The sequence below is a fragment of the Phasianus colchicus genome, chromosome 6 (genome assembly GCF_987193195.1).
Source record: "Phasianus colchicus chromosome 6, bPhaCol1.hap1.1, whole genome shotgun sequence".
In the NCBI taxonomy this organism is placed as follows: Eukaryota; Metazoa; Chordata; class Aves; order Galliformes; family Phasianidae; genus Phasianus; species Phasianus colchicus.
This window is the reverse complement of record NC_143441.1, coordinates 51609313-51636576: the sequence shown is the minus strand read 5'-3', so window position 1 is coordinate 51636576 and position 27264 is coordinate 51609313. Positions and strand designations below refer to the sequence as shown.

Genomic DNA, 27264 nt, shown 5'->3' with positions numbered 1-27264 from the left:
TGTAATGCTGTACCAACTGGTGCTTTACCTTTTAATGGTCATTATTTCAGGCCTTATCATTCTTATATGAACGAGACTTATTCCACCAAAGGGAATTCAATGTGCTTCTGTGCTTTGCTAATCTCATAGCTTACATAGGAGTAGAAAGAAAAGACTTTAAAGAGCTCATTTCCTGTTACCATTTAACAACCTTAAAAATGGTTCTGTAGTAGTTAAAATTAGCATTTCTAGCTAGAAAAAGGAGCTAGAAACTACTCAAGGGAAAGACCTGCAGTTTTAGGGATGGGGAATCACACCTCCTACTAGACTGATCAATTGGCTTAAGCTAATTATTAAAGACACAGAAGTGCAAATTCATGCTGATATTCACCAAGAATTTAAAGAAAAGCTGCTGCCTTACTGGTGTGGGTCAGACCAAGGGAAGGGACGTGATCTTTTTTCTGCCTGCCCGCAGAGCAGCAGCCATCAGGTCTCCCCAAAGTAGCTGATGGATACAAGTGAATAATATTACACTCACAGCATGGCACACGTAGGCAGAAATCATTCATTCTCACTCTAAGGTCCCCATTTTTTTTTCCAGAGCAGTGCTTTTTGAGATGAAACACAGTACTGCAAACAAATGAACTGATCAGATTTCAGTTCTCTCTTTGTTAAGCCAGTTGGAAAAGACAACGTGTGGGGAAGAGGGTTAATTAGTTCCACCCACAGCCCCAGAAAGCTGAAGCACACTTTCATTTCCTAACAACACGATATTCCAAAACATTCTCCAAACACCTCGAGTAGAAGTTTATTGGCAGACAACCCAGAGGTACCCATCCCACCCCAGGAGGTGCCCCAGGCCAGGCTGGATGGGCTCTGAACAGCCTGGCCCAGTGGGAGCAACCAGCCCAGGGCAGGGGTTGGGTCTGTATGACCTCTGATGTCCCTTCCAACCCAACCATTGCTGGATTCTGTGGTGCACCTTCACACAGAGGCAGCACACGTGAGGACAGAGCTGACCTTTTTCTCGTAGCTGCTGTTTCCTTCCCTCCCTCCTCAAAGTTTTGGGATGCAATTGGGTCACATTTGTAAGCCGGCATACAGCAGAAGTCGAGTTAGTCTTTTTAAAACAAAAACATGCATTTCTATCACCTCAGGAACTGTTTCTTTTTGGCACAGGGACCCTCTGATCCGCCCGCCTCCTTTTATCAGCATCTTCAAAGAAAAAGGGAGTTATAATTGCTTTCTCCCTTCACCTTAGAAAGAAAAAAAAAAAAAAAAGGGTAAAGCTGCTGTTCTTCTCCCCTGGCATCCAGAGAAGAAAGATGCTTTGAGCAACTGCTTGTTTACAGAACAAAAATAACATCTCTCAGCCCTCAAAGGGCAGAGCAGTTGAGAATAAGGTTCCTTCCGCCCTCCCGCACTGTCAGCGTTTGCTTTTTACCACCTACTGTCTGCACAACCCACTGTGCTGCCTCTTCCCTCATTACAGGGGCACACGCGGGCTCCTCTGTCTCTTTTCAGCGCTGCAGCACTGTTACCACCTCAGATGTACTGCTGACATGTCAGCGCCTTGAGCCAGCATCCAAGCATGCTTTGAGGGGAACAGTCAAGTCACTGCAAAGAGAGGGATGTACCTTTGTAGCAGAGGAGTAACAAAAATGAACCTGCAGTTCTCTGAAACCTGCTTTTCTTACAGCTGCCTTCTTGACTGCCAGGTATGGAGCCTGCTAAGGAATGGGAAGACATCAGCACAAGGGTGCATGCCTGGCTTCTTCCAGCTTTGTGATTTTTGTGAGATTCTTTGGCTCCTGGTGGTCCAAAAGGTATTCCCATTGAGTCATGCCATTCAAAAGCACCACCCTCCCAAAGCTAACTCACTGATACTTGAGCCTGCAGACAGTGGGAATGCTGAACTTTCTGTCACATTCACTCATCCCTTTCAACAAAGCCTGATGAGGTTGTTTTCGGAGCCTCTATCAAAGGTGGCTGAAATAAAAAAACATATTTTATTATTTTATATTTTACTTATCCACAAGCTCTTAGCAGGGGCTGACAGGTAGGACAAGGTCAGATGTGATTCAATTCACAGACCAGGCTAAAACTGAGCAGCTATCTGCAGAACTCTGATTTTCTCTACCAAGCAGCTGGAAATGGACTGACAGGACTTTGCTACATCAGACTTCAAATAATTCAGTATTTCAGAATGCAGGGGTAGTAGGAAAAGCCTCTGCAATGTGGTCTCTGCAAAGAAAGAGCAAGATTGTTAATGACAGATGATATCACAGCCTGCTGCGACCTGCTGCTTGAAAAAGCAAGTTCCTGTACATGTTTTTTATACAGTTCAACTAATGAATCTTCAGTGTGTGGATAACTGCATCTAACAGTTACCCAAATCAAAACAAAAGCTGCTTTTTGCTCATAGACTGCACACAATGCAGGAGACCTTGTGAGAGCATTCGAAACCACCAATTTCTGAAACTGTTTGTGAAAGACAATGACTACACTGAGCTTAGCTTTGAGATACTTTGGATATGTCCACACTACTGCATCCTAAACTGAAAGAGCCCATCTGCCTTGCTTCCAGCATAACCAGCTATTTCAGCACTATAAAAGAAGGCATCCATTACAAAAAAAAAAAAAAAAAAAAGCCATTTATTAGATATGTACATATATACATACACATGCAAAATGATTTTATACACATTTACACAGGTTCAATTATTAACACAGTGCAAAAACGTCTAAAAAGGTACCAGCCCACCTTCTACAAACTTAACAGGTATTTAGGAGAAAAAAAGAACAGAAAATGGGGTTCATAAAGTGACCACGCACTGCAAATCCTTAAATTAATGAAGTTTTCTCTGTGCCAATTTTCTCACGCTGTGCTGCTGGGCGAGGAGAAGAACCTCCCAGGGACTCACAAACTGACAGCATTAAGGAGATACAAGTCAACCTGCGTTCAACAGCTTGAACAAAAAGGGATGGATTCCTGTTTGGGGATTTGATTCAACGCAGCCATAATCCCACGCTATGAGTCAGATTTTATGTACTCAAACTGCAAGTCATTCTTTTTTATTAAATCTTAAAGCACTGAAATCAATGTAAGCTATGCTGTTCCTCCTGCTGTTTGGCTGGAGGAAAAGGTTTAACTGTGTCAATGCCATGTGGATACAGAAGCTGTTCTAAATAACAACACAAAACAAAAATTGGGTCAAATGTTTGCTTTTCCTTGTACCCAAATCAAAACCCACACCTACCAAGTGCACAGATATGAAGCTCACGTGAATGCACACAGATTCTTTAACATGGCTTAACGAGGAAAAATTAAAAGGTTGTAAAGAGATTAAGCCTCACAGCAAACCAGAGCTTTGTCTGCTCAGAAGAAACCCAGTCACATCCTCCATCCATTCCACAAAAGCATTTCCATGAAGGTAGAATTGCACCAACTGATTTTATTTGACAAAGCATTCTCAGGAAGAAAAGATGAAGGGAAGGCTGAGTTTAATCTCTATCAACTCTAATTATGTTAATTACAAGAGCTGTCTTAACACCTTGTTCTAGCTTTCTCACTGAAGTGAGCTATTGCTCACATCACCTGGCGCAGGGATGCATTTGTTTTATGATAAAGCAAACAGATGCTCAGGAGCCATCAGGAACATTACACTTTCTTCCCATCAGCTAAATACAGGGATGTGGAACACAAAGAAGATAATGGTTCCCTGGCCCCGTGCCCTGGCTGTGATCTGCATGCCTTATGTGATAGCAAACCAGCTTTACTGAAGCCTACGGAGAACCAGTAGGGCTCTTTTGGATACTCAAGCCTGACTGGAGGTGAAAAGGGGAGAAAATGGGAGTTTGAGGATGTCACTGAGGAAGTGCTTTATTCTTTCCCCACGGATAGCCAGTAGGCTGATAGCCAGTTCACATCCTAGCCAACCAAAAACGTGTCAGATCCACTATCTTCCTTAGACTCACAGCATAGCTAGGGTTAGAAGAAACTGTACAGCCCATCCAGTTCCAATCCCCTCCCATGGGTGCAGCTGTCCCCACCAGATTGGGTTAGCAAAGCATTCATTCCTAGTAGAGATTTTTTTTTTTTTTTTTTTTACATGCCTTTAAGCTTTTTGGGGACAGTGTGGAGAGTGGGAGATCAAGGGTTGGGCTGGTTGGGTTTTTTGTTGGTTTGCTTTATAATTACTTGAATTAGTTGTAATCCAGCTGTATTTCTTAGCTCCCTGCAGCCTCCAATTACACTGAAAGAGCACCTCACCAAGTAAAACTGGGACTGACCAGCATGGAAACCTAAAGCTTGACAGCTCTAAAACCTCCATATCTGTGGAGACCCCCATGTGCCAAAAGGACAATGGCTCAATGCTGGTTTCATCTTCCACTTAGCTCCTGTTTTCTGCCAGATCATACAACAGAGAACCAATGTTAACCCACCCCCTTCCAGCACATGGCCTTAGCAGTGTTCCTAACTGGCTGGCTAAAATCTTCCTCCATCATTTCTACTACATACTTTCCGAGCACTTTAAAGCACTCACTATTTATTGTGACAGTAATTGGCTAGCATGAAATGGAAGAGAAATGCTTCTATTTTACTTCTGAAAAACTTTGCTACCATGATGTCTCAGAAACCATTCAGGTTATAATGGACTGCAGGCTATAGTCAGAAACAACAAAGAAGTGCTTCCAAGGTGCTGCACAATTCTGGTCTAGCAATCCACTGATGCTAGCAATGCTGGCATGATGAGATTCCAGGGAAATTCACAGATGTGCGAGAAAGTGATTCTGACATGCGTTCCTGCAAACTCAGGAAGACAGCTGTGCATGGTGCTAATCTCCCTGAAACCACCAGAGGTAGAGATTATGAGAGAAGAAAAGATATCTTTGGTGAAAATGGAAATGGGGTCACCAGGAAATAGGCTTATAAGAAAAAACAACAATAAAAAAAAAGCTATGCCCACAGTTGAACAATAACACACTTACAGTTCCCTGTATCTTTTCAGTTTGAGTCTTCAATCCTTCAGGGACAGCAGCATCAAAATGCTATGCTTTGTTCATATATGTTATGCTTTGCTATGTTCATATATGTGCCAAACCGTATCACATTCCGTGATTCTGATCACATATAGGAATACCCAGTGCAGCAGAAGTGAAGAAACTCAGCTCCTAAGTACTATATCCAAACTTCCACGCTCATAAATTCATCTTAGTGTAACAACACCATTAACTAAAGGTGTTTCAGATTAAAAAAAGAGAACCTGCTCTTGTTCTCCGTTCCTGGAGATGGCTTTCAACTGAACAGCTATACTTTGTTCTAAAGGTGAAGGTCTGTCATAAGGAGGCTTGGAAGGTTTGTTATCTGTACAGACCAAGCAAACATGGAATTGCCCTTACAGTGAGAGTGACCTTAACCAAGGAAATAAAGGCCACCTGAGCTGAAAGGTCACTTGTGTTCACGTGGTTCATTTTATGCTGCCCTAAGCATATTTGGGATTAAACAATAAGTACACAGTTAATGACAGCGTGCTGTTTAGCCAGGAGATATTTATAGCTTCTAGGGTTTTTAAAGAAGCCAGTCTTTTCCTTTCCTTCAAAACCCAGGAAAAATATACCCTGAATCTCATCCTAACACTTTTTCCCATTGATAAAGAACTCACCTAACTATGGCAAACTACTCCTCCCCTTACATTTACCAAGAATCTTAATGTTTAATAAATTCTAGAGACAAAAATCTTACCCACCACTTTACCATCACTTTACTGTAATGTTTTTAATATTTTCAGAAGCATCGGTAGGCCAAGACATTGGGCTGCCAAACTGTCACAAAGCCAGCGAGACAGATGGCAAAATGCTGTCTGGATGGTGTTAGTCAAGGAGTAAGAGCCTGTTTATGGTAAGGAGAACCTCGACCCGTTGATGACACCCGACAAAATCTACCATGCACAATTACCACACATCATGTGGAACACAGCTGAATTCTTCACTGTGTGAATGACATTATGATAGTATACTACTGTATTTCATGTTGTTTTGGAACATCCTCCTTGCAGTAACCATTGTCACAAATATTTAAAAATACTCCAAGCTATTTTTGGCCATTTTAATTAAAAAAAAAAAAAATTGTAAAAAGAGCATTGCAAACCCAAAGTCTTTTTCATACTCCACAGTCAGGTTGTTTCTCCATAAGTTGCCTGGTCAGTATCTGGTAGGAGGAAAGAGATGCCACTCCTATGTGAAAGGCTATTTGCCAGAGATTCCGTAATCCATACAAGTAAATATTGCATAAGCAAACAGAGAAAAGGAGTACAAACGTCTTCACCTTCCTCGTGGAGCTGTAGAAGAGGTACAAATAACACTGCAAAAGAAACACAGAAAGAGTGTTAGCACTGAACACAAGAGTGTTAGCACAAACAGACAAGAGTCATAGCTGGATGCACCAACTATTGCAGTGATCACTAAGAAGCTCAGAGCTTCCTTTCAGCTCTCATGCAGGAAGTTCCTCCACAAGAGCAGGGTAGCAGCCCCAGCCCACAGCACTGGCTGAGCCTATGCATCAAATACAGCCTGTCAGCACAATCCCTCCTACCTACCTCAACCTGGAACTAAAGGAGTCTGAAGTTAGAGCCAGCTTGCAAAACCCACTGAGGATTTTTGGAAGCCAAAGGCTTAGAAGCAGGAAACGAGCAAAACCTGATCTGTTGCTGCTGTATTTGCTCTTGGGATAAGTGAAAGGCTTCGTTCTCTAGAGCTTAATTCATAGCAAGACCATCATTTCTGTCATTGTGTGGCTCAAAAAGTGTTTGGGGCTTTTTTTTCCTTTTTTAATTCAGAAATCAGGTGGAGCCCACTTGCTAATTACAGACAAAGCCTTACAGGAGAAAACTAAAAATCTCACCCACTGCTGGCTGACAAGTTATTTACTTTAAATTCAGAAAGCAATTCAGATCAGGCTTTCACACTTATGGTCACAGCTTCCAACTGTGCCAGTGACACAAGTAAAGATCATGAAGCACTTCACATTTCAGCTCAATTTATGCACGAGTATTTTGTGAAGATGACCTCTGCAGATAGGGATAAGAGTGAACTTGTTTATTTTTAAGCTTCTCTAGCTTCAGATTTAACAGGAGAAATGGAGGACAGAGCCTCCCTTTGTAAAGACTGATTTGCATCTAGTTTTAGATCCAGAATATTCCCTCCATTTTGAAGCTCTGTCATAAACAGAGGTGTAAGAAGGCTGGAAGACACTCAACTGCCTATCTATTGTGATCCAACAAACAGCAATTAAAAATAACTTTTAGTGTAAATTACAACATTTTTAATGATGTTGCTATTCTACATGTGCTTGGCCTTTCAAGGTGGTTAAGTTACAAAATTCTATCAGCTATGTCTGCCACTGTCAGACATCATGGAGATCCCTTTGGGAAACAAGGCACCTTTGGGTGAGCACTTGTCACACTCAGCTCAGTAACAACACAGAAACACTGAAGAAGCTTGCAACTACAATTTCCAAGGCTCACATGGCACTCTTAACTGTAGCTGTGCCATTTCACTGGAATACCTCTGTGGAATCAACTAAATGAGATGCTAAAAACCAAGCTGTGCCTCTGCTTAGCTGGAAACAATTTTGTATTGTAAACTGTAATATCAAAGATAAGAAAGCAGCTTGTTTAACATACCTGAAAAACACAGGCTAGAAAAGGTAGAAAAAATGCTACCACATTTCCAATTCCTTCATAGTCCTCCTGTTTGGATAAAAAAGCAACAAACAAGGAACTACATCAACTACAGTTGTTAGCAAGCACTACTTCATATTTTAGAATATTATCCTTCATTAAGCATCTCTCAGCCTAGTTTAACTTGATTGATTGTAGCAGTACCAAACAGCAACAAGATCAATAGTGTTGAACAAGGCACTAAAAGCTGAGGCTTATGTGATAACACCTGCTAAGTTAAACTCTGCATCTCTACCTTCAGGATACTTCTTTTGGTCTTTTTTTAAAGCTGTCTGCAGTATCACATTTGTGTAATAGAAATTGCAAAGAAGTATCCAGAACAAAATGAAGAAGGAAAACAATCATCACAAACCCAGTTCTGAAAGACTAAAGTATTCCTCCAAATTTCAATCTCAGCAGAAAGGAATAAAGCACAGCATGCTGGATAGACAACAACATACTTGAGTTCCAGCAGGAGAGGAGAAACAAAACACTTCCTATGGAGAGATGTATGTTCTGCTACAAAGCAGAACAGCCACCCTTAACCTGGTTACCCCAGTAACTCTCCTTCTTCATCTCATTGACAGCTTTCAAGTCAGTCAGGGTTACCTGAAAGGAATGCTCTGCTAGGTGAACTCCTCGGATGAGATTCAGAGCTGCACACATGATGTTCAGAACAAGTGACAGAATGCCCAGGGGGGTCACACGCTCCATTCTGTAAGCAGGGGCTGAAAAAAAAAAAACACAAAAAACACACCAAAAGAGAATGAAAAAAGAGAGACAGTGAAAGTTAGAAGCACTGCTTTGAATCTTTTAACAGAAAGCAGCTGAAATGAGCTTACATGGATGTTCAAAACCTTTCATGCTTGCTCCAGAGAAGACCAATAACGAATAGGAACAACTTTTCTGTCGCACTGCCCTGCTCAGTTCTTTGGACATCTAGAAATCAGTGTCAGCTCTGGAATACTTCTAAAATGAATTGAGCAACAGAATTTGTTCTTGAGCCATTTGGCACTGATTTCTTTTGTGTTACATATAGGTATTTTTGAACTGTTTATTACAGCACATTAACATACTGACCGCTCTTCTCTGGTCAGTAGATAAGTTAGAGAGATTTCTGATGTCTATAATAGCAGGAGAGCACTTCATCTCCTCCCCAAACAGCATTCACATTCTTCTTCCCACTGACAGCACAAGGATTCAGTCCAGCATCCTGAAGTTTAGTTTCTATATGGAATCATAGAATGGTTTGGGTTGGAAGGGATCATGAAGCTCCAACCCCCTGCCACATGCAGGGCCACCAACCTCCACACTTCATACCAGCCCAGGCTGCCCAGGGCCCCATCCAACCTGCCCTTGAACACCTGCAGGAATGGACGGGGCATCCACAGCCTCTCTGGGCAGCTGTTCCAGCACCTCACCACTCTCACAGCAAACAACTTCCCCTTTCCTCTCTCAACTTCAAACCATTTCCCCTTGTCCTGCTGTTATCTACTCTTTCAAAGAGTTGTCTTCCCTCCTGTTTGTAGGCTCCCTTTAGGTACTGGAAGGCTGCAATGAGGTCACCCCGCAGCCTTCTCTTCTTCAAGCTAAGCAAGCCCATCTCCTCCAGCCTGTCCTCATAGGGGAGGTGCTCCAGCCCTCTGATCATCTTTGTGGCCCTCCCCTGGACCCTCTCAAACAGCTCCCTGTCTTTCTTGCACTGGGGGCCCCAGACCTGGATGCAATATGGAATTTGGTGCCCTAATTAAGCAGCTGCCAGAACATAACACACAACTGCTGAAGCCCAAGACTCAGATCTGCTGCTACAACAGTTCCTGTGGCAGTTCTCCAGACAATACTGCCTCTGCTCCTGTCAGTGCCAGTCCTCAGGGCAGGCTGACAGAACACAGCCAAAAAGGGATTAGGAACCAGACTGAGTGTTGCAGATTTTGGCTTCTGCTGCTTATTTTACACTGCACTGCAATTCCTTTCTTTCCCTGTCTGGAACTGGCCTACATTCCAGAAGCAGCAAACTAGCTCTCTCTCCCTTCTCACCTCCTCCACTACTATTATGTTCTCTAACACACAAGCACCCAATACTATTTATTCAGGATGACCTAATTGTTTCATACCTAATTTAGGTCAAAGCAATTACTATTGATTTGCATTTAATTGTGGAATGTGGCACTTCTAATTAAGGGCTGCGTTTGACCAAAAACTCACCTATTTCCCAACCTAGCTATCCTTGCCAGTCCAACATTAGCCTACACCCACATGTCTTGCTACGTTCTATCTTTGCATCACCACAAGAACACTTTAAGCATAGTAAGGGCAATTTGCACCTCAAGTATCAAATCCAGATGCTCTCCTGCACCAGCATCCATGAGATAAAGGACAAAATGAAGGAGCCCTCAAGAAGCTTCCCCTGTCTCAGGATCTTCTGCCTTCTATCCAGAAGCAGACAGCTCCTGACTACTGGAGGTAAACTACAAACACAGCAGAGATCGATTCCAGCTCTGCTTCGGTGGCAGATGAAATACTTCAACTGCTGAAGCACCGCCCTGCTGCACGGCTTAGAGGAAAATACCTCTGTCTTCTCCTTTAAGGGAGATTTTGATTGATGGATTGTAAAAATCTCAGTGCCAAATTAACACAAGGATATAAATGATCTCTTATAAATGCCTATGAAATTAATTTGTGCGACACATATTCGTACCTCCATAATTTCAGCCCCAAAACTGCTACAGAAGAAAATGTATTAATCTTGCCTGCAATATGCCACATTATTTAGTATTACTGTGTATTACAGTCACACACATTTTCATCTAAATAAATGATGCAAGAAATCCAATCATTTAAAGGCAATTTTGCTGTTTTGCTATGCAATGAAATGTAAAGTCCAAGCAAAACACTTAAGAGAAGCTGTACCAGCATGCTTGTTCTTACACTGACTGCAGCACTGTTTCCTCTCATTTTCCATACATTAGATAATGTTGCAGCTATGGATTTATCTCATGGAAATCTCCTGATAAAGGCTACTGTATCTCCTCCCTAAGCTGCTAAGATTTGCTTTAGAGGCAGACTGCATCTTCCACAGAGAAGCCATCAAGCACAAGTGCCATTCTTTGTACAGGATCTTGCAAATAACACATGTCAAGAGTTCTCAGACCTCAGAGAAGAGCAATGCAATGTATTGCTTCTGCAGGCTGAAGACAAGAACACACAATATGATACACAAGTTACATTTTTGTTCAGCAGGATAGAAAGAACTGCCATCACAGATTAGAGATGCCAGTCTGTGCAAACTGATCTTTAAATTGCTGTGGGGCTTTACGCCCTTCTGAGGTTTAATCCACAAATGTAAATTGCATAGAATGAGTGAAATGGGTTCTGCCAGGGCAAAGTTCTTACAATTCAGAGTGCAGATTTTATCACGTTTTTACCAAAAAACTTACATTTCACATTGCTTTTATATCCACACCCCCCTGCCTGCAAAGTTTGATGAGCTACACTTAATACAGAGACACAGGGCTAGACTGCTGCAACAAAAGCTGAGGTTGTGCAGATGTTTATTGACAAACAATACAAGGTTAAGTCTTTCCAGAAGGAAGCAGGCTGGGTTTAGTTAACAAAAGAATGAAGAAAACGAAGGGAAAATGACAAAAACCCCTTTGTATTCTATCTATACAGTGACAAAGACAAAACTGCCCTGACTTTTCCGACTCCTTTCACACTAAGATGAAGAAAAGCCAGAGGATGTGATTGTACAGCTAAAAGGAAGGCAGGAGCTACAGCCATGTGAGGAGACCAATGTTTTGATCAGTCTGGGATTCATCTTCAGTATAGAATGTTTAATATTGCTCTCCTTTAACCAGGACACTTTGGTGTATGCTCAACAAGTCCCTTGTCTAGCAGAACCTGAATATAAATAACACTAATTAGGAAACAGACACCATGCACACAGCTAAACTTAGAGCTGCTAAGTGGGATTCAGCACTGAGAGGAGAGAGAGAAATAAACCAGGAAAGCTGACTGCAGCTGATGGAAACAGATGATCACCAACACAAGCCTTAAAATAAGGATAGAACAATTTGAGCATTTGGGTTTGGCCACAGAGAAAAAGCCATCAAGACAAAGCAGATGGAAAATAGAAGAAAACAACTAAGAATATGGAGGAAGTGAAAACAAATTTCTGCTCTGTGGACACAGATCAGCTAGCATGTGCTTACTGGCACTGAAATTGTTCACACTGGTGCAAATAATTTCTAAGCCCTGCCACATCATGAATGTATTTCACCTCCAAACATGGTTTGGAGGCACACCCACAAGTCTGACTCCTAAACCAAATGTTTTAATTTGTTTTTAATTCCTCCTGGTCACGGATCCATTACAAATGCCTACATCAAATCAGATTCCAGTCCATCCATCGGAAACATGAAGACTGGGCAATTGGAATTTAATGTTATTAGCGTTTTGTAAGCCAAGAATAACAACAAAAAAGAGGAAATAAAAGCTCATGGTACCGTAGTTGTATTTAACCATAACGCTAATGGGATTAGGATCATTTTATTTTGCAGAGGAAATAAGCAGGACTTGGATCACAGAACTGAACCACAAACAAGACGATGCTAACTTTATAATCATGAGACAGAGGGCAGCACTTTCAAAAGCAGGAAAAGTGTCAGCATTTTTTACAGAAAATTCCCTCTGTGTCATGTAGACGTGAACCTCACCTTTCAGAATTTTAGTCAGATGCTCTGAGTTTTAAAGAGTAAAAGCAGAAAATGAGGATGGGAGAACAACAAGATGGACAGTCTGAGAATGAGCGTTTCACCCTCAGCTCAAACACATTCTCCTAAATCTTTTCCTTCATAGAATCACAGAGTGGCCTGGGTTGAAAAAGACCATAGTGCTCATCTAGTTTTAACCCCCCTGCTACGTGCAGGGTCACCAACCACCAGACCAGGCTGCCCAGAGCTTGGGCTTCCTTGGGGCTGAAGTAACCTAATGAGATGGTAATTACTATCTTCTAACTGAATTTGCACTGACCAATGGAACAGAGGAGCTTCTTTTACCAAATACAATTCAGCAATTAACTGCTTTAAAAGCAGGATACTTGAACACAAATGCCCGGCTCAATTATAAGCACTTGCCCATAAAGAAAAGTTTATTGAAGGCTGAGAAAAAAAATAAAAGCACTACCCTGAGTGCATACCTGCCCCAAAGGCCATGAGCTCTTCCCCATAGCACAAAGGCAGGCTTTTCTACCACATTTCATACACATTATATCTATTTCCCAGTGCAAACGAACAACTGCTGCTGCATGCTTTCATGCACGCTTTGCTGTCACTTGCAGGGTGAGGTTCAGCAAGTCTACTGTCACCTGTGCACAGCAGTAACTTACCAACCTCCACATGCACTCCTGCATGCCCACCATTAGCCATCCCATTCATCAGCTCTGCATCCTCCAGCTTCAGCTGAACAGGGGGCTGCAACCTCAGCTCCCCCTCCACCTTCTCCCAGCTGACCTTCATTGCAGAGCCACTCATGTAATTAAAGCGGTGTTTTACTTTCTGAATGGCATTATCTGAAACAAAAAAAAAAAAACATGTGGATTTAGCTCTGCACAACTGTAATTAGTTCTTCATCATGGCCTAGGTTGCAAAGGGCCACAATGCTCATCCAGTTCCAACCCCCTGCTATGTGCAGGGTCACCAACCAGCAGCCCAGGCTGCCCAGAGCCACATCCAGCCTGGCCTTGAATGCCTGCAGGGATGGGGCATCCACAGCCTCCTTGGGCAACCTGTTCCAGTACCTCACCACCCTCTGGCTGAAAAACTTCCTCCTCATATCCAACCTAAACCTGCCCTGTTTCAGTTTACAACCATTCCCCCTTGTCCTATCACTATCCACCCTCACAAACAGTCATCATCAAAGCATGACATTCTTTTCTTTGAGGATTTGTTTTTCATTTTGAACTCCTACAAGGCCTGAATGAAGCAATTCGACCTCATGACTTAAAGAGACAATACATACAAAACATATGATGGCTGTATAATGTGCTCTCCTTAAGGATTTCTCAATTTTTCTAAGCACAGTGATATTATGGAAATCCATGTAGAACTGTGTTAACCTACTCCACTGTTGTATCCTTTCCCAGAATAGTTTCGTGCTGCAAAGGAATGTGTTTTCAAAGGTGTGAGGTTCAGTAGAACATCTGTTACTTAGCAAGAAAACCATTTATATCAGGGTAAAAAAGAAATCACAGAATCACAGAATGACCCGGGTTGGAAGGCACCTCAAGGATCATGAAGCTCCAACCCTCTGCCACATGCAGGGCCACCAACCTCCACATTTCATACCAGCCCAGGCTGCCCAGGGCCCCATCCAACCTGGCCTTCAACACCTCCAGGGATGGACGGGGCATCCACAGCCTCTCTGGGAAGCTGTTCCAGCACCTCACCACTCTCACAGCAAACAACTTCCCCCTGACGTCCGACCTCAATCTTTCCTCTCTCAACTTCAAACCATTTCCCCTTGTCCCGCTGTTATCTACCCTTTCAAAGAGTTGACTCCCCTCCTGTTTGTAGGCTTCCTTTAGGTACTGGAAGGCTGCAGTGAGGTCACCCCACAGCCTTCTCTTCTCCAGCTTGAACAAGCCCATTATGAAGCACTACATGAATCTAAGTCATATCAGAAGTTAATGTGTCCCTAACAATCTATTTTGTCTTCCTCTTCCCCTATACCCATCTGTTTTCACCCATCAGATTCCTTGTGACTACATTATGAAGTGTCTGAGATGTGGATTTCTTGTTCTTCTGTGCAGCACTACATTCTACTCATCTATTATCAGGGACTGGAAGAACAATAATCTAATAGTTCAATGCACTTATAAAGTCTCCCTCTTCTCCTATACATGCATGCCAAGGCACACACACACACAGACCCATTTTTATGACCAAACTTTGGCCAGGAGACATTATTTAACATCATTAAAGCATCAAACAATAAATTCTTAGTAGAGAACAAAGCTACAAACCAAATTCAAGAAAAGCATACGGTCTGGAAGCTAAACTGATGCTTGTTGTGTCATAGGAGGCAGCAAATTCCCATTGAAGCTCTTCCAGGAAGCAAAATGCCATGATGGTCGAGTAACTGCTGGAACAGATGGCCATGCAGGCAATCTCCCCAGAAGACAGGAAACTGAAATATTAAACAAAAAAAAAAAAAAAAAGGATTATCAACATAGAAAGGTAGAAGGGTCATTCAGAATGTGAGAAGTCAGCTGTACTTTCTATCAAAACAAAATGTACAGACAGACTACAGTGACTGAGTGAGCAGAGTGTGAGGGATGCATTGTTCTGGACAGTGCTGGGACAGTTCAGAAAACATCATGGGGAAGAAAATTTAGGAAGAAAGCACAGTAGCTTTCCACAAACAGAAACAAGGAAGCTTGCTCACCAGAAGCAAGCAGGTGTATTCCTCATGCCCCTTGAATGCAGTGACTTCATATTAAGAGGTATTCATTCACTTGCATAAAACCAAGAATACTATTAATGCTAAGTGATCTATAACAAAGCAAGATGATCTTCTGTCAGAAAAACAAAAATCTTCATCCAGAATTGACCAGAATACAAACAGGAGGGGAATCAACTCTTTGAAAGGGTTGATAACTGCAGGACAAGGGGAAATGGTCTGAAGTTGAGGGAGGGGAGATTGAGGTTGGATGTCAGGGGGAAGTTCTTTACAGAGAGAGTGGTGAGGTGCTGGAACAGGCTGTCCAGAGAGGTTGTGGATGCCTCATCCCTGGAGGAGTTCACAGCCAGATTGGATGGGGCCCTGGACAGCCTGGTCCAGTTTTAAATGGGGAGGCTGGTGGCCCTGCATGTGGCAGGGGGGTTGGAGATTCATGATCCTTGAGGTCTCTTCCAACCCTGGCAATTCTGTGATTCTGTAAATAGAAGTTTATGTATCCAAGTTTCCACTTACAGATTCCCCCAAACCTACTAGGACACTGAATAGGCGTTTCATCTGAGCAAGGCATAGCTGTGTAATTAATCATTCTCATCTGGACTTCATAAAACATGGGAGTCAGGGTACCTTGTTCCAGTGTCAGCACTCAGGGTAGACAGCTAAACTTCCACAATCCCCACAATAATCACAGAATCATAGAATGGCCTGGGTTGCAAAGGACCACACTGCTCATCCAGTTCCAACCCCCTGCTATGTGCAGGTCACCAACCAGCAGGCCAGGCTGCCCAGAGCCACATCCAGCCTGGCCTTGAATGCCTGCAGGGATGGGGCATCCACAGCCTCCTTGGGCAACCTGTTCCAGTGCCTCACCACCCTCTGGGTGAAAAACTTCCTCCTCATATCCAACCTAAACCTCCCCTGTCCCAGTTTAAAACCATTCCCCCTTGTCCTATCACTATCCACCCATATAAACAGTCATTTCCCCTCCTGTTACATCACATTCCTATTTATCAGCAGAACATGTTACTACTAAAGAGTATAAACACAACCTGAAGGAAAAGGAATTAAAAAGATAATCTCTGATTTCCTAATTTATTCAGCTCAAGCTTATGTATCTGGTTTCCCCAGTAACTCCCTCTGAAAGAGACACAGTTCAAGCTCAGGATCACTGTAAGTTTTCCTGCAATCACAAACTAAAACTCATTTTTAAAACTAAACTGAACAGGAAACAAAATTTCTCTGAATAGAACCTTGATTTCTTGAAATAAAGACTAGCAAATCCTTCACTGACAGAAGAAGGCTGAGATTTCTCATTTCTCCATACAGCTCCAGGCCACTGTAGGCAGATCAGTGCAAGTCAGGATAAGAACTGGAAGAACCCAGGGATTTCTAGGTCAAGCAGATCACATCATAGCAGATCATCTACTGAGAAGCCTTCAGGAAGATCTGACTGTCAGCAAAGAATGGGGTTTGGGCTCAGTTTTAGATAAAGCTAGTTAATTCTGAGGCACCAAGACTCAGAGGTCCAATCCACTGCAGTTGCCAACAGTGACAACTATCACCCATCAAGCAGAAAGGGTTTGCTACAAAAAATGACAACCAAACTAAGCAGCTCTTAACATATGCTTACAAAACTGAGTAGGAGCTGCATGGCTCTGGCACGGTGAAATTCAGTTTCCAAATACAGTTAGGAGGTTATAATCCAGACACAACACCATAGGGTTTCACAGAACACACCTCATCCTTAAAGTTCAACTAACCTCCAGCACAACCATCTTAAACAACTGAAGTCAGAAAACAAACCAGCTGAGGCAGGGACTCACTGTATGCTCAGGTCACGTCCTTTTGCTGTGCCTCGACTTGGATACCGTGCCAGAACTGAGGACAATGCCTTCAATTTCTTTCTGCATTCCAAAAAGTCCTGGTTGAAATGAAAGTCTGTGGAGGCTGAGAGGGGAAGACCGTCTCTCACCCGCACCACACAGGCAAAGAAGATCATGGACATCCTCCACTGGAGTACTCATGAGGACGACCTGAAAACAAATCATTGATTCAGGTTAAAGATACAGCAGTGGATGCTACCTCAGATCTTTACAAACTGCTACACAAGACAGACACATCTCAAAATGCTCTTTACCACCACTCCCAACAAATCCTCTTTTAACAGCACTGCTGCTGAAAAGCAGTCAAAGTATCCCCAAAGGTCAGAGCTGTGTCCATCTGTTGCCTCTCTCAAACAGATGAGGTGGGGACTAAATAGTGAAAATGTCCACTGTTCTCCCTCCTTCTACTTCACCTAAAGCATCAGAAAGGCTGAGTTAAGTTCTTTGTATTCACAGAAGCCAGCTCACTCCTAAGAACACTGCAGCTTCTTTAGGCCTGCAGTTGTGTTCTCCCTGCATGTGGCAGGGGGGTTGGAGATTCATGATCCTTGAGGTCCCTTCCAACCCTGACAATTCTGTGATTCTGTGTTCGTGCTTCAGCGAAGCCTGATTTTCCAGTGCAACACAGACGTTTGTAAAAATGGCTATAGCCTGGCATGCTCTTTTTAGAGAAGCAATTACAGATAAATATAGAACAAACATTGCCCTCTCTTGGCTTCTTGTTCTTTTTCAGGTCACAATCTCCCACCATAAGCTATTACTGGAAATTACCTGGTACATTCAGATCACACAGGAGATCTGTCCTTTGGACACGCCATGAGCACTCAGCACAAGATGCTGGAAGACCAACAGGGCAGCTGCCATCACCTCTGAAAGACAATCACAGGGAGATTTAAGATAACTCACTAACCAGCCTTTGTCTGTATAAATATGCAAAACCTGCTGTGCAGTGGGTGAACACATCCTCAAAAGCAGTTTGCCTTAAGGAAAACAAGCTCATTTTCTTCACCAATACATCAGTTCCTAGATGCATTCAGAGACACTCCCATCACCTACTATGAAACGACATGCAAAGTACTTTTGATACCATAACCACTGATTTCAAGTTATCCCAGCTTGCTGTAAAGCACCTCTAAATCTGCAGACATTAAGAGATTACCACAAATAACATGAGAAATAAAAAAAGGCGTTCACTCTGCTTCAGGCAAACTACATAAATAAAGCATTAGATGGAAAAAAAACAAAACAGAAACATCACTGTGAAGTCAAATTCTTGTTAGGGGGAATGACAGCTTTAAGCAGCCTGTATCAAAAAATCATTTCCAATGCTCCAAGTGTCTTTAAAAGGTATCTCTCAAGTGGTTTTGCTGCCTAAGGAGGTAAGAGAGCAAAGAATGTTCCCTACAGCCATTCATAACCCCCTTGCCTGCAGTGCTCCTATCGTCTCCTAGGAGCTGAGTTCTCCTTTCCACCACTTTTTAGTTGTAAAATCAAACTAAGCTTGCCAACTTCACTTCAGCGTGCATTAGAATGAATTTCAACAATAATCAGAATGATTGCACGTCAACTCGAGACATCACATACTCACATCCAGTGTGTGGCAATAGCAAGGATGGAGCACTACAGAAAACTGCTTCAGCTTTAGCACAGAAGTGAAACGAGAACACAAAAGAAAATTGCCAACTTGGAAGTATTAATGTTAACAAGTCACCTTTTAAGCATGGTCACACAGACCAGTGCTGCTTTACAATTTATAGAATCATAGAATCCTTAGAGTTGGAAGGGACTTTTAAAAGCCATTCAGTCCAACTCCCCTGCAATGAACAGGAAAACCACAAATAGATGAGGTGCCCAAAGCCTGGTCCAACCTTGCCTTGAAAGTCTCCAGGGATGAGGGATCAACCCATCCCTGGGCAACCTGTGCCAGTGCCTCAGCACTCTCACTGTAAAAGACTTTTTCCTTATATCCAATCTAATCTACCCCTCCTGAGCTTGAAGCCATTGATTAATGGTTGGCAATGTACAGCTCAGCAATGTCCCATCTAGCAAACACCACGTGGGGACTGCACTGAACGTTCTCATTTATCTTTCAGATACAGCCAGGAGATGACCAACAAAATAGAAAGACAACACATTTATTAAACAGGTATCTTCCAACTCACTGTACCACCAGCAGCCAGAGTTTAAGCTTAAAAATATATGTCTACCACTACAGAAAACATCACCTGTAGTTAAGTACACAGCTCCCCAAGGTGCACAAGGCCTCATGCAGCAGGGTGTCAGGTGCTCAGAAAGCTGGCAATCAGGGATTCCATGCTCTGCTGTGAGATCTATCAGTCACCATCAGGCACACTTCCAAACTAAATGCCAGACTACTGCAAAGAAAGGAGCCAAGGCTCCCCCAGAGGACAGAGCAGCTGTTCTAACTTACTATCATTGCTGTATTCTTCCAGCAGGTTGGATTATTATTTTTAATCTACTTCCTTGCGAATTTTTTAGCTTTGCTGCCTAAGGAAATGAAGCACATGCAGTGATTCTAGGTCTACAAACCCCAGCACAGATAAGGAGGCTCAAACCTTAAGACATCTGAGAGCAAAATGGCTGGAGATGCCTTCACTGATTCCACACCTCCCATCCACACGGCCTGAAGGCATGTTTGCTCAGCTAACACCCTGCATCTCACCAAAGCAAAGAGTTGTGTGCCACTCTCAGGTTTTACTTCTAGAGACTTCTGAGAGGCTTAAAAATAAAAAGAACACACAGGCTTTTCAGTGATTCAGGGGTTTACTTGCAATGCAGGCATTGCTGAAAGAGGAGAGCCAGAACAACCACAATGCTCATCCAGTTCCAACCCCCTGCTATGTGTAGGGTCACCAGCCAGCAGACCAGGCTGCCCAGAGCCACATCCAGCCTGGCCTTGAATGCCTGCAGGGATGGGGCATCCACAGCCTCCTTGGGCAACCTGTTCCAGTGCCTCACCACCCTCTGGCTGAAAAACTTCCTCCTCATATCCAACTTAACCTCCCCTGTCTCAGTTTACAACCATTCCCCTTTGTCCTATCACTATCCATCCTCCATGAACAGCCATTCTCCCTCCTGTTTATACGCTCCCTTCAACTATTGGAAGGCTACAATGAGGTCTCCTCGGATCCTTCTCTTCTCCAAGAAAAACAAGCCCAGTTCCCTCAGCCTTTCCTCATAGGAGAGGTACTCCAGCCCTCTGATCATCTAGGTTACAAGAGGCTTTCAGAATCACCAGGTCTAACCACCAACCCGACCCACCAAGTCCTGTCACTGCACCACGTCCATCCCTCACTGCCATGTCCACACATCCCCTAAATCCCTCCAGGGATGGGGACCCCACCACATACCTGTGCAGCCCATTCCAATGTCTCACCACTCTCCCTGGGAAGAAAACACCTTCATAACGTACCAGTCCGATCAAGGTGGACACAGAACTGAGTCAATCTGTGATCCTGTTATTCCAGTCTGACTTAGCATTTCCTTCTCTGGCCCCTTTTTGTTTGCGTATGATTAGCTGCCCAAAGTATCTGCACTGGACTTTACGTGGCAGCCCTTTGAACTCAGGTCCTGAACTCTGACAACGTCTTTGTGCCTTTTGATTAAGCACATATCAAATCTTCCAGAATATGAATCACCAACACCCACTGGAGCCCAGCAACTTTAGTGGCACAAAGCTAGTAAAGAACAAGCTGTAATTTATAACTGAAGTAAGCATTGCATGTTATTTTCTTGATATGAAAGCACCTGCACATCCTACACTTCAGAAGAAAACTGTTCAATACTCCCCCAAGCAGTATTATTTAGCAGTTCTCCAGCAAACAGGACTCCTCAGGCCATTCCCACAGCAGGCACCTAACTGAACTCCAGAAGGCAGCTCCTCCATCCCTCACTCCCTAAGCAGCAGCTCATTCTCCCCAGTGACTACCTAGGGATTATTAAGGCAGCTCGACTCAGATCTCTTACTGTTATGCAAGCTCCTCCATAGAAGATTAGATCCAACTCACTAGCATCACACTTCTAAAGAAACTCCTGCCTTAATTTCTGTACTTGGAATCCACGTGAAAGGCTCTGAAAGCAAACACACCAGTAAGTAGCTGATGCAGTGGGGGATTATTTTTAAAATAATATTCTTTAGGAAGTTATTTTAACTAACCCTCATGAGCAGAAGTTTTCTTTTAAGAATGGCACAGCACAAACGGGTAACATCTTGCCACCAGTCCCTCTCATTAGCACTCATTTTCTCTCCCTGTTCAGAATCACATTTCCCTTTTCTCTAAACAAAGGCCAGCTGCAAACCTAAAGACTTGCAACTATTCTGTCAATTTCTGATCTTCCTATTGCAGCTGTAGTACACACCACCCAGGAGACTCCTGAAGCAGTCAGATTTAGCTAACAACATCTCTTCAGATTTAGCACTGAATAAAAAACCCCATCTGAAAGCAATGGATGACAACCTTTAAAACAAGGTTTGCGGATAGGCCAGAATGAAGCCTATAGGCTTTGTACTCATAATCAAAGGGAGGTAAATATAAAACCTTTCATCACAAATTATGTCCGGACATACTCCTGTCAACTACAACACATAATGCACATTACATGGAACTCAAACCCCAACATTCAGCTCCTTCTGAAATCTCCTGCCCTACTATACCCTGTTGCCTAAACCACACCTTAACATCTAAGGGTCTGAAGCTCTTTCCCTTAATTAATCTCTCAAAAATATAAACCACCTGAAGTGCAAGCAAACACACAGTCACAAAAGGACGGGTTGAGGCTGGAAAGGACCTCTGGGTCCATCTGCTCAAACTCTTGCTCCAGCTGGGATGTCTAGCACCACGTCCAGGTGGCTTTTGAAGATCCCCAAGGAAGACACCCACAATCTCGGGGTTCCTGTGGCAATGCTCCAGCATCTGCCCAGCACAGAAGTGCTTCCTGACGGTCAGCTGGAGCCTCCTGTGTCCCAGTTTGTGCCTTCTGCCCTGGCACTGGGCACCACCGACAGCAGCCAGGCTCCATGCTCTCTGCACTTCCTATCAGGAATTTATGGACACGAGCAGGATCCGAGTCTCCACGTTAAGCAGCCACAGCTCTCAGCCTCTCCTCACAGCTCAGCTGTCCCAGACCCTGCAGCATCACAGCAGCACTGTGCCACCTCCCAGCTCTGTGCAATACTGGAGGCCCAGGGCTGGGCACAGCACTCAGCACTACGTGCCCACCTCCTCCAGCTGCTGCCTCACCCATCAGGCTCACACACCCCCCGTACTCCTCCCACCCCTTCCTCACCTCTTCCCCTCGTGGATCCCCACACCGCCCCCCTCACACCCTCAAACTTTCCTTCCAGCCCTCCCACCCTATTCACACACTGCCACCCCTCCCTCCACCATGGGGTCTCCACACACACCCCCCCCCCCCCCCAGGACGCAATACCCCCTCACAACCCTCCCTCCCCCTTCAGACACTTCTCTCCCCAACGCGGGACGGAGGAGGATGAAGCAGGGCAGCGCCCCGCGGGCCGCAGCTCACCTTCCCCCGCCCCAGGCCTGCTCCGCCGCCACAGCGCGGCCCGCCCCGCCCATAGAGGCGGTGGCGGAGCGGGTAGAGCGGCCGCGCGCAGAGCATGCCGGGATGGGGAGGGGGGGGAACGGAGATGAGCTGGGGATGGGGCTGCTGGGGTTGGAACTGTTGGGCACGGAACTGAGGACGGAGCTGTTGGACATGGAGCTGTTGGACATGGAACTGTTGGGGATGGAATGTTGGGGATGGAACTGAGGATGAAGCTGTTGGGGGATGAAGCTGTTGGGGGATGGAACTGTTGGGGTTGGAACTGTTGGGGATGGAACTGAGGACGGAGCTGCTGGGGATGGAGCTGTTGATGGAGCTGTTGGGGACAGAGCGGGGTGTTGTCCCGGTGGTGTTGTTGCTATTTGACAGTGGCATTGCTTAGTGTGACAATCAAATGTTGTTTCTGTATTAGAATTGGATAATATTTTGTTATTTCATGGTCTCCGCTGTCACAGTTCTTTTTGGGAGTCTTTCTACTTTACTCAGGATGGGGTCTCTGATAGTTTGCATCACTTATCCTCTAGATGAACCTTCCCCAGGAATTCATGCTCGGTATATATGTGTGTATTCTATCATACACGTTGCAAGAATATCCTGCACGGGATACTGCATGTCATGGCATGCCCAAGGAAACGCTGAAAAGACACTAATTAACAAATGTAAACTTTGATAAGATTGTGAACCTGGAATACCCAGCCAATGGGCAAACAAGAGAGGGAGACAGGCAAAGGGGGAAGTAAGGTACAAAAAGCTCTCACTGTGTCCTTAGGGGTGCTCCTGCTTGTGGGACGCCCGCCATTGTCATCAGGAATAAAATCTGCTTTTATCAAAGATACCGTCCTGACAAAAATTATTTGGATATTTCCAAGGCTTAGCACTGTGCATGTTGTCACCTAGTGCATGCTGTCACAGCGGCTGATGTGGTCGCTGAGCTGCTCTCCATCATATTTGAAAAATCGTGGCTGTCTGGTGAAGTTCTGGGTGACTGGAAAAAGGGAAATGTTATTCCCATTTTTAAGAAAGGGAGAAAGGAAGACCTGGGGAACTACAGGCCAGTGAGCCTCACCTCTGTGCCTGGGAAGATCATGGAGCAGATCCTCCTAGAAGCTATGTTGAGGCACATACGAGATAAAGCCAGCATGGCTGCACCAAGGGCAGATCTATGGTGGCCTTCTATCATGGAGTGATGGCTTCAGTGGATGGGGAAAGGGCGATGGATGTCATCTGCTTGGACTTCTGCAAGGCCTTTGACATGGTCCCTCACCACATCCTGCTCTCTAAATTGGAGAAGTGTGGATCTGAAGGATGGACTGTTGGATGGATTAGGAATTGGCTTGGTCGCAGCCAAATGGTTGTGATCAATGGTTCTGTGTCAGGGTGGAGGCTGGTCACAAGCAGTGTCCCTCGGGGGTCAGTCTTGGGACTGGTGCTCTTCAACATCTTCATCAATGACACAGATGATGGCATCGAGTGCACCCTCAGCAAGTTTGCAGATGACACCAAGCTGAGCGGTGCAGTCGATACACTGGAAGGAAGGGAAGCCATCCAGAGGGAGCTGGACAGGCTGGAGAAGTGGGCCCATGAGAACCTAATGAGGTTCAATAAGACCAAGTACAGGGTGCTGCTCTTGGGTCGGGGCAATCCCAGGTATTTATACAGACTGTGAGAAGATCTCCTTGAGAGCAGCCCTGTGGAGAAGGACTTGGGGGTCCTGGTGGACAAGAAGCTGGACATGAGCCAGCAGTGTGCGCTTGCAGCCCAAAAGGCCAACTGTGTTCTGGGCTGCATTAAAAGGGTGGCCAGCAGGGAGAGGGAGGTGATTGTCCCCCTCTACTCGGCTCTTGTGAGGCCCCATCTGCAGAGCTGCATCCAGGCCTGGGGACCCCAGCACAGGAAGGACGTGGAGCTCTTGGAGTTGGTCCAGAGGAGGGCACTAAGATGGTCAGAGGGCTGGAGTACCTCTCCTATGAGGAAAGGTTGAGGGAACTGGGCTTGTTTAGCTTGGAGAAGAGAGGGCTGCGGGGAGACCTCATTGTGGCCTTCAGTACTTGAAGGGAGCGTATAAACAGGAGGGGGAATGGCTGTTTATGAGTGTTGATAGTGATAGGACAAGGGGGAATGGTTGTAAACTGAGACAGGGGAGGTTTAGGTTGGATATGAGGAGGAAGTTTTTCAGCCAGAGGGTGGTGAGGCACTGGAACAGGTTGCCCAAGGAGGTTGTGGATGCCCCATCCCTGCAGGCATTCAAGGCCAGGCTGGATGTGGCTCTGGGCAGCCTGGTCTGCTGGTTGGCGACCTGCACATAGCAGGGGGTTGGAACTGGATGAGCATTGTGGTCCTTTGCAACGCAGGCCATTCTATGATTCTAGTGCAGACCTGGTGTGTTTCACAGTGATTCTATCCCACTGAGGTTTGCTGCTTTGGATTCCTTCTGGTGAAACACAGTAACCTGCCCTAGGCAACACCTGCCCTAGGTGTTTGGAGATCAGGAGGTTGGTTTAACCCCAAAGCCATTTTTAAAAGGGTCGGAGCACCTCTACTGTGAGGAAAGCTTGAGGGAATTGGGTTTGTTCAGCACAGAGAAGGAAGGGCTTTGGGGAGACCTCACTGCAGGGGATTATAAGCAGGAGGGTGACTGAGTACTTATTGCACACAGTTTGATAGTGACAGGACAAGGAGGAATGGCTTTAAACTAAAGAAGGGAAATTTAGGTCAGATGTTAGGAAGAAATTCTTTACTCAGAGGGCAGTGAGGCCCTGGCACTGCTGCCCAGAGAGTGCTCCATCCATGGAGGTGCCCAAGGCCAGGTTGGTGCTGGGCAGCCTGACCTGGGGGGGCAATCCTGCTTATGGCAGGGGGGTGGAATTGGATCATCATAGAGTCATAGAATTGATCAGGTTGGAAAAGACTTTAAAGATCACGAAGTCCAACCACAAGCAAACCATGCTGCCCTAACTTTAACAGCCCTCTGCTAAACCATGTCCCTGAGCACCACATCCAAATGGTTTTTCAACACATCCAGGGCTGATGACTCAACCACCTCCCTGGGGAGTCCATTCCAGTGCTTAACAACCCTTTCTGTAAAGAGGTTTTTCCTGATATCCAACCTAAACCTCCCCTGGCGCAACTTGAGGCCATTTCCCCTCATCCTGTCACCTGTCACAGTGAGAAGAGACCAGCCCTGCTCTGCTGCAATCACCTTCCAGGTATTTGAAGAGAGCAATAAGGTCTCCCCTCAGCCTCCTCTACCTAAACAGCCCCATTTCCTTCAGTCTCTCCCCATAGGTCATATTCTCCAAGCCCTTCCCCAGCCTTGTTGCCCTTCTTTGGACCTGCTCCATGTCCTTTCTGTACTGAAAAACTGCCCAAAACTGAACACAGGACTTAAGGTGAGGTCTCACCAGGGCCGAGTACAGGGGCAGGATGACTTCCTTGGTCCTGCTCGCCGCACCATTCCTGATCCAAGCCAGGATGCCATTGGCCTTCTTAGCCACATGGGCACACTGCTGGCTCATATTTGGCTGACTGCCCATCAGCACACCAAGATCTCTTTCCCTCAGGCAGCTTTCAGCCACTCCTCCCCATGCTGAAGTTCTCCTCCAACCTAAGCCATTCTTTGATTCCATTAGTTACTTTCATTCATGCAGAGTACTGCTTGCCTCCTTCCTATAGTGCAGTTTTGACCTCCACTCACGCTACCTTTATGGGGAGTGACACACCTCTCTGTTAACCAGCACCACCAAAACAAACAGTTATATTGCTTGATATTTGTTTTCCCAAGTTTCTAGGCCTCTGTTAAGCCAGTCTATGATTCTCTGATTTTATGATTCTATATTAGGAAGCTGATGACCTCCACCCATGCATGTCCACAGTGTAACAGGTAGCTCCACTGCTGCATCTGAGCTCCCAGGCACGTTAAGGGAACTGTGCTGAGTCTGAAGCCATTGCTCTTCTCCCTGTGATGGGCAGAACTCCATGTACCATCGCTGTTACACACCATTAGGAGCAGCTGCACTTTATTATAAGGCAGGGGGAAGCCAGTTTGGGATCTTAGGGTGTCACAATCTGTGTGCTTCTCAAGTCCTTTAGAGGTGCTGGCTGAAGTCTGGCTGAGCGGGGATTTGCTATCCCAAGACAGGCATCCTTTGAAAGTAGTAGAGACTACAGCCTTCACTTCTCTCTGTTACTCTTCCAGCTATTCAGTATTCAACATGTTCTGTGGCCAGAGGTCTGTGCACGGCTGTTATTCAAGCTGTGACTGAATTGTTACTGGCCCAGGAGGGATAAGCAGACAGAAGCTGTGTCAGATGGTTAGCACTGCTCAGCAGAGATTATGATTGATCACATTCATCTTGACTTAGAGACGAGAAGCTTCCTGCTACCCATTTCTCATAATGCAGTACAAAATGCTGGGTTTCTGTCCTCTGTGAAGACTGGAGGGTTGATCTGTGAATAATAATTGTGAACTCCTTATGTTACCATTGCTTAGCAGCGTCCCGATGAATGACAGCCAGCTCTCTGTGGGGCTCCACCTTACTGACCACACAAAGCTGCAGCACAAAAGTGGCTGTGAAGATTGGTAAACATGGGTCCCTTCAGGCAACCCTCTGCAATCTCTGGTAGGCAGAGCTGCAGCCGTT

At 44.9% G+C, this 27264-nt stretch overlaps 1 protein-coding gene and 1 long non-coding RNA gene across 7 annotated transcripts; both read right to left on the bottom strand.

The window, feature by feature from the left end:
• Positions 1-780: 780 nt before the first annotated feature.
• On the bottom strand, positions 781-2197 carry LOC149917624 (uncharacterized). 2 transcript variants are annotated; one of them, XR_016467572.1, is made up of 4 exons: positions 2074-2197; positions 1861-1968; positions 1617-1706; positions 781-1235 (listed from the first exon to the last, which is right to left on the bottom strand). It is a non-coding gene; the product is annotated as an uncharacterized LOC149917624 (long non-coding RNA). The 2 variants fall into 2 exon arrangements; XR_016467571.1 differs by having other exon boundaries at positions 1617-1968.
• Positions 2198-2635: 438 nt separating this feature from the next.
• Positions 2636-22658, bottom strand: SEC22C (SEC22 homolog C, vesicle trafficking protein). Of its 5 annotated transcripts, none has more exons than XM_090143271.1 (9): positions 20410-22437; positions 19264-19359; positions 17810-17907; positions 16979-17188; positions 14722-14885; positions 13087-13269; positions 8310-8428; positions 7665-7730; positions 2636-6343 (listed from the first exon to the last, which is right to left on the bottom strand). In XM_090143271.1, exons 4-9 carry the CDS (start codon positions 17158-17160, stop codon positions 6143-6145), a joined length of 915 nt encoding a protein of 304 aa, XP_089999397.1. In that variant the 5' UTR covers positions 17161-17188; positions 17810-17907; positions 19264-19359; positions 20410-22437; the 3' UTR covers positions 2636-6142. The 5 variants fall into 5 exon arrangements, with proteins under 5 accessions (XP_089999397.1, XP_089999398.1, XP_031463662.1 ...); XM_090143272.1 differs by having other exon boundaries at positions 19264-19356; XM_031607802.2 differs by lacking the exons at positions 19264-19359; positions 20410-22437 and adding an exon at positions 22586-22658.
• Between the last annotated feature and the right edge of the window lie 4606 nt (positions 22659-27264).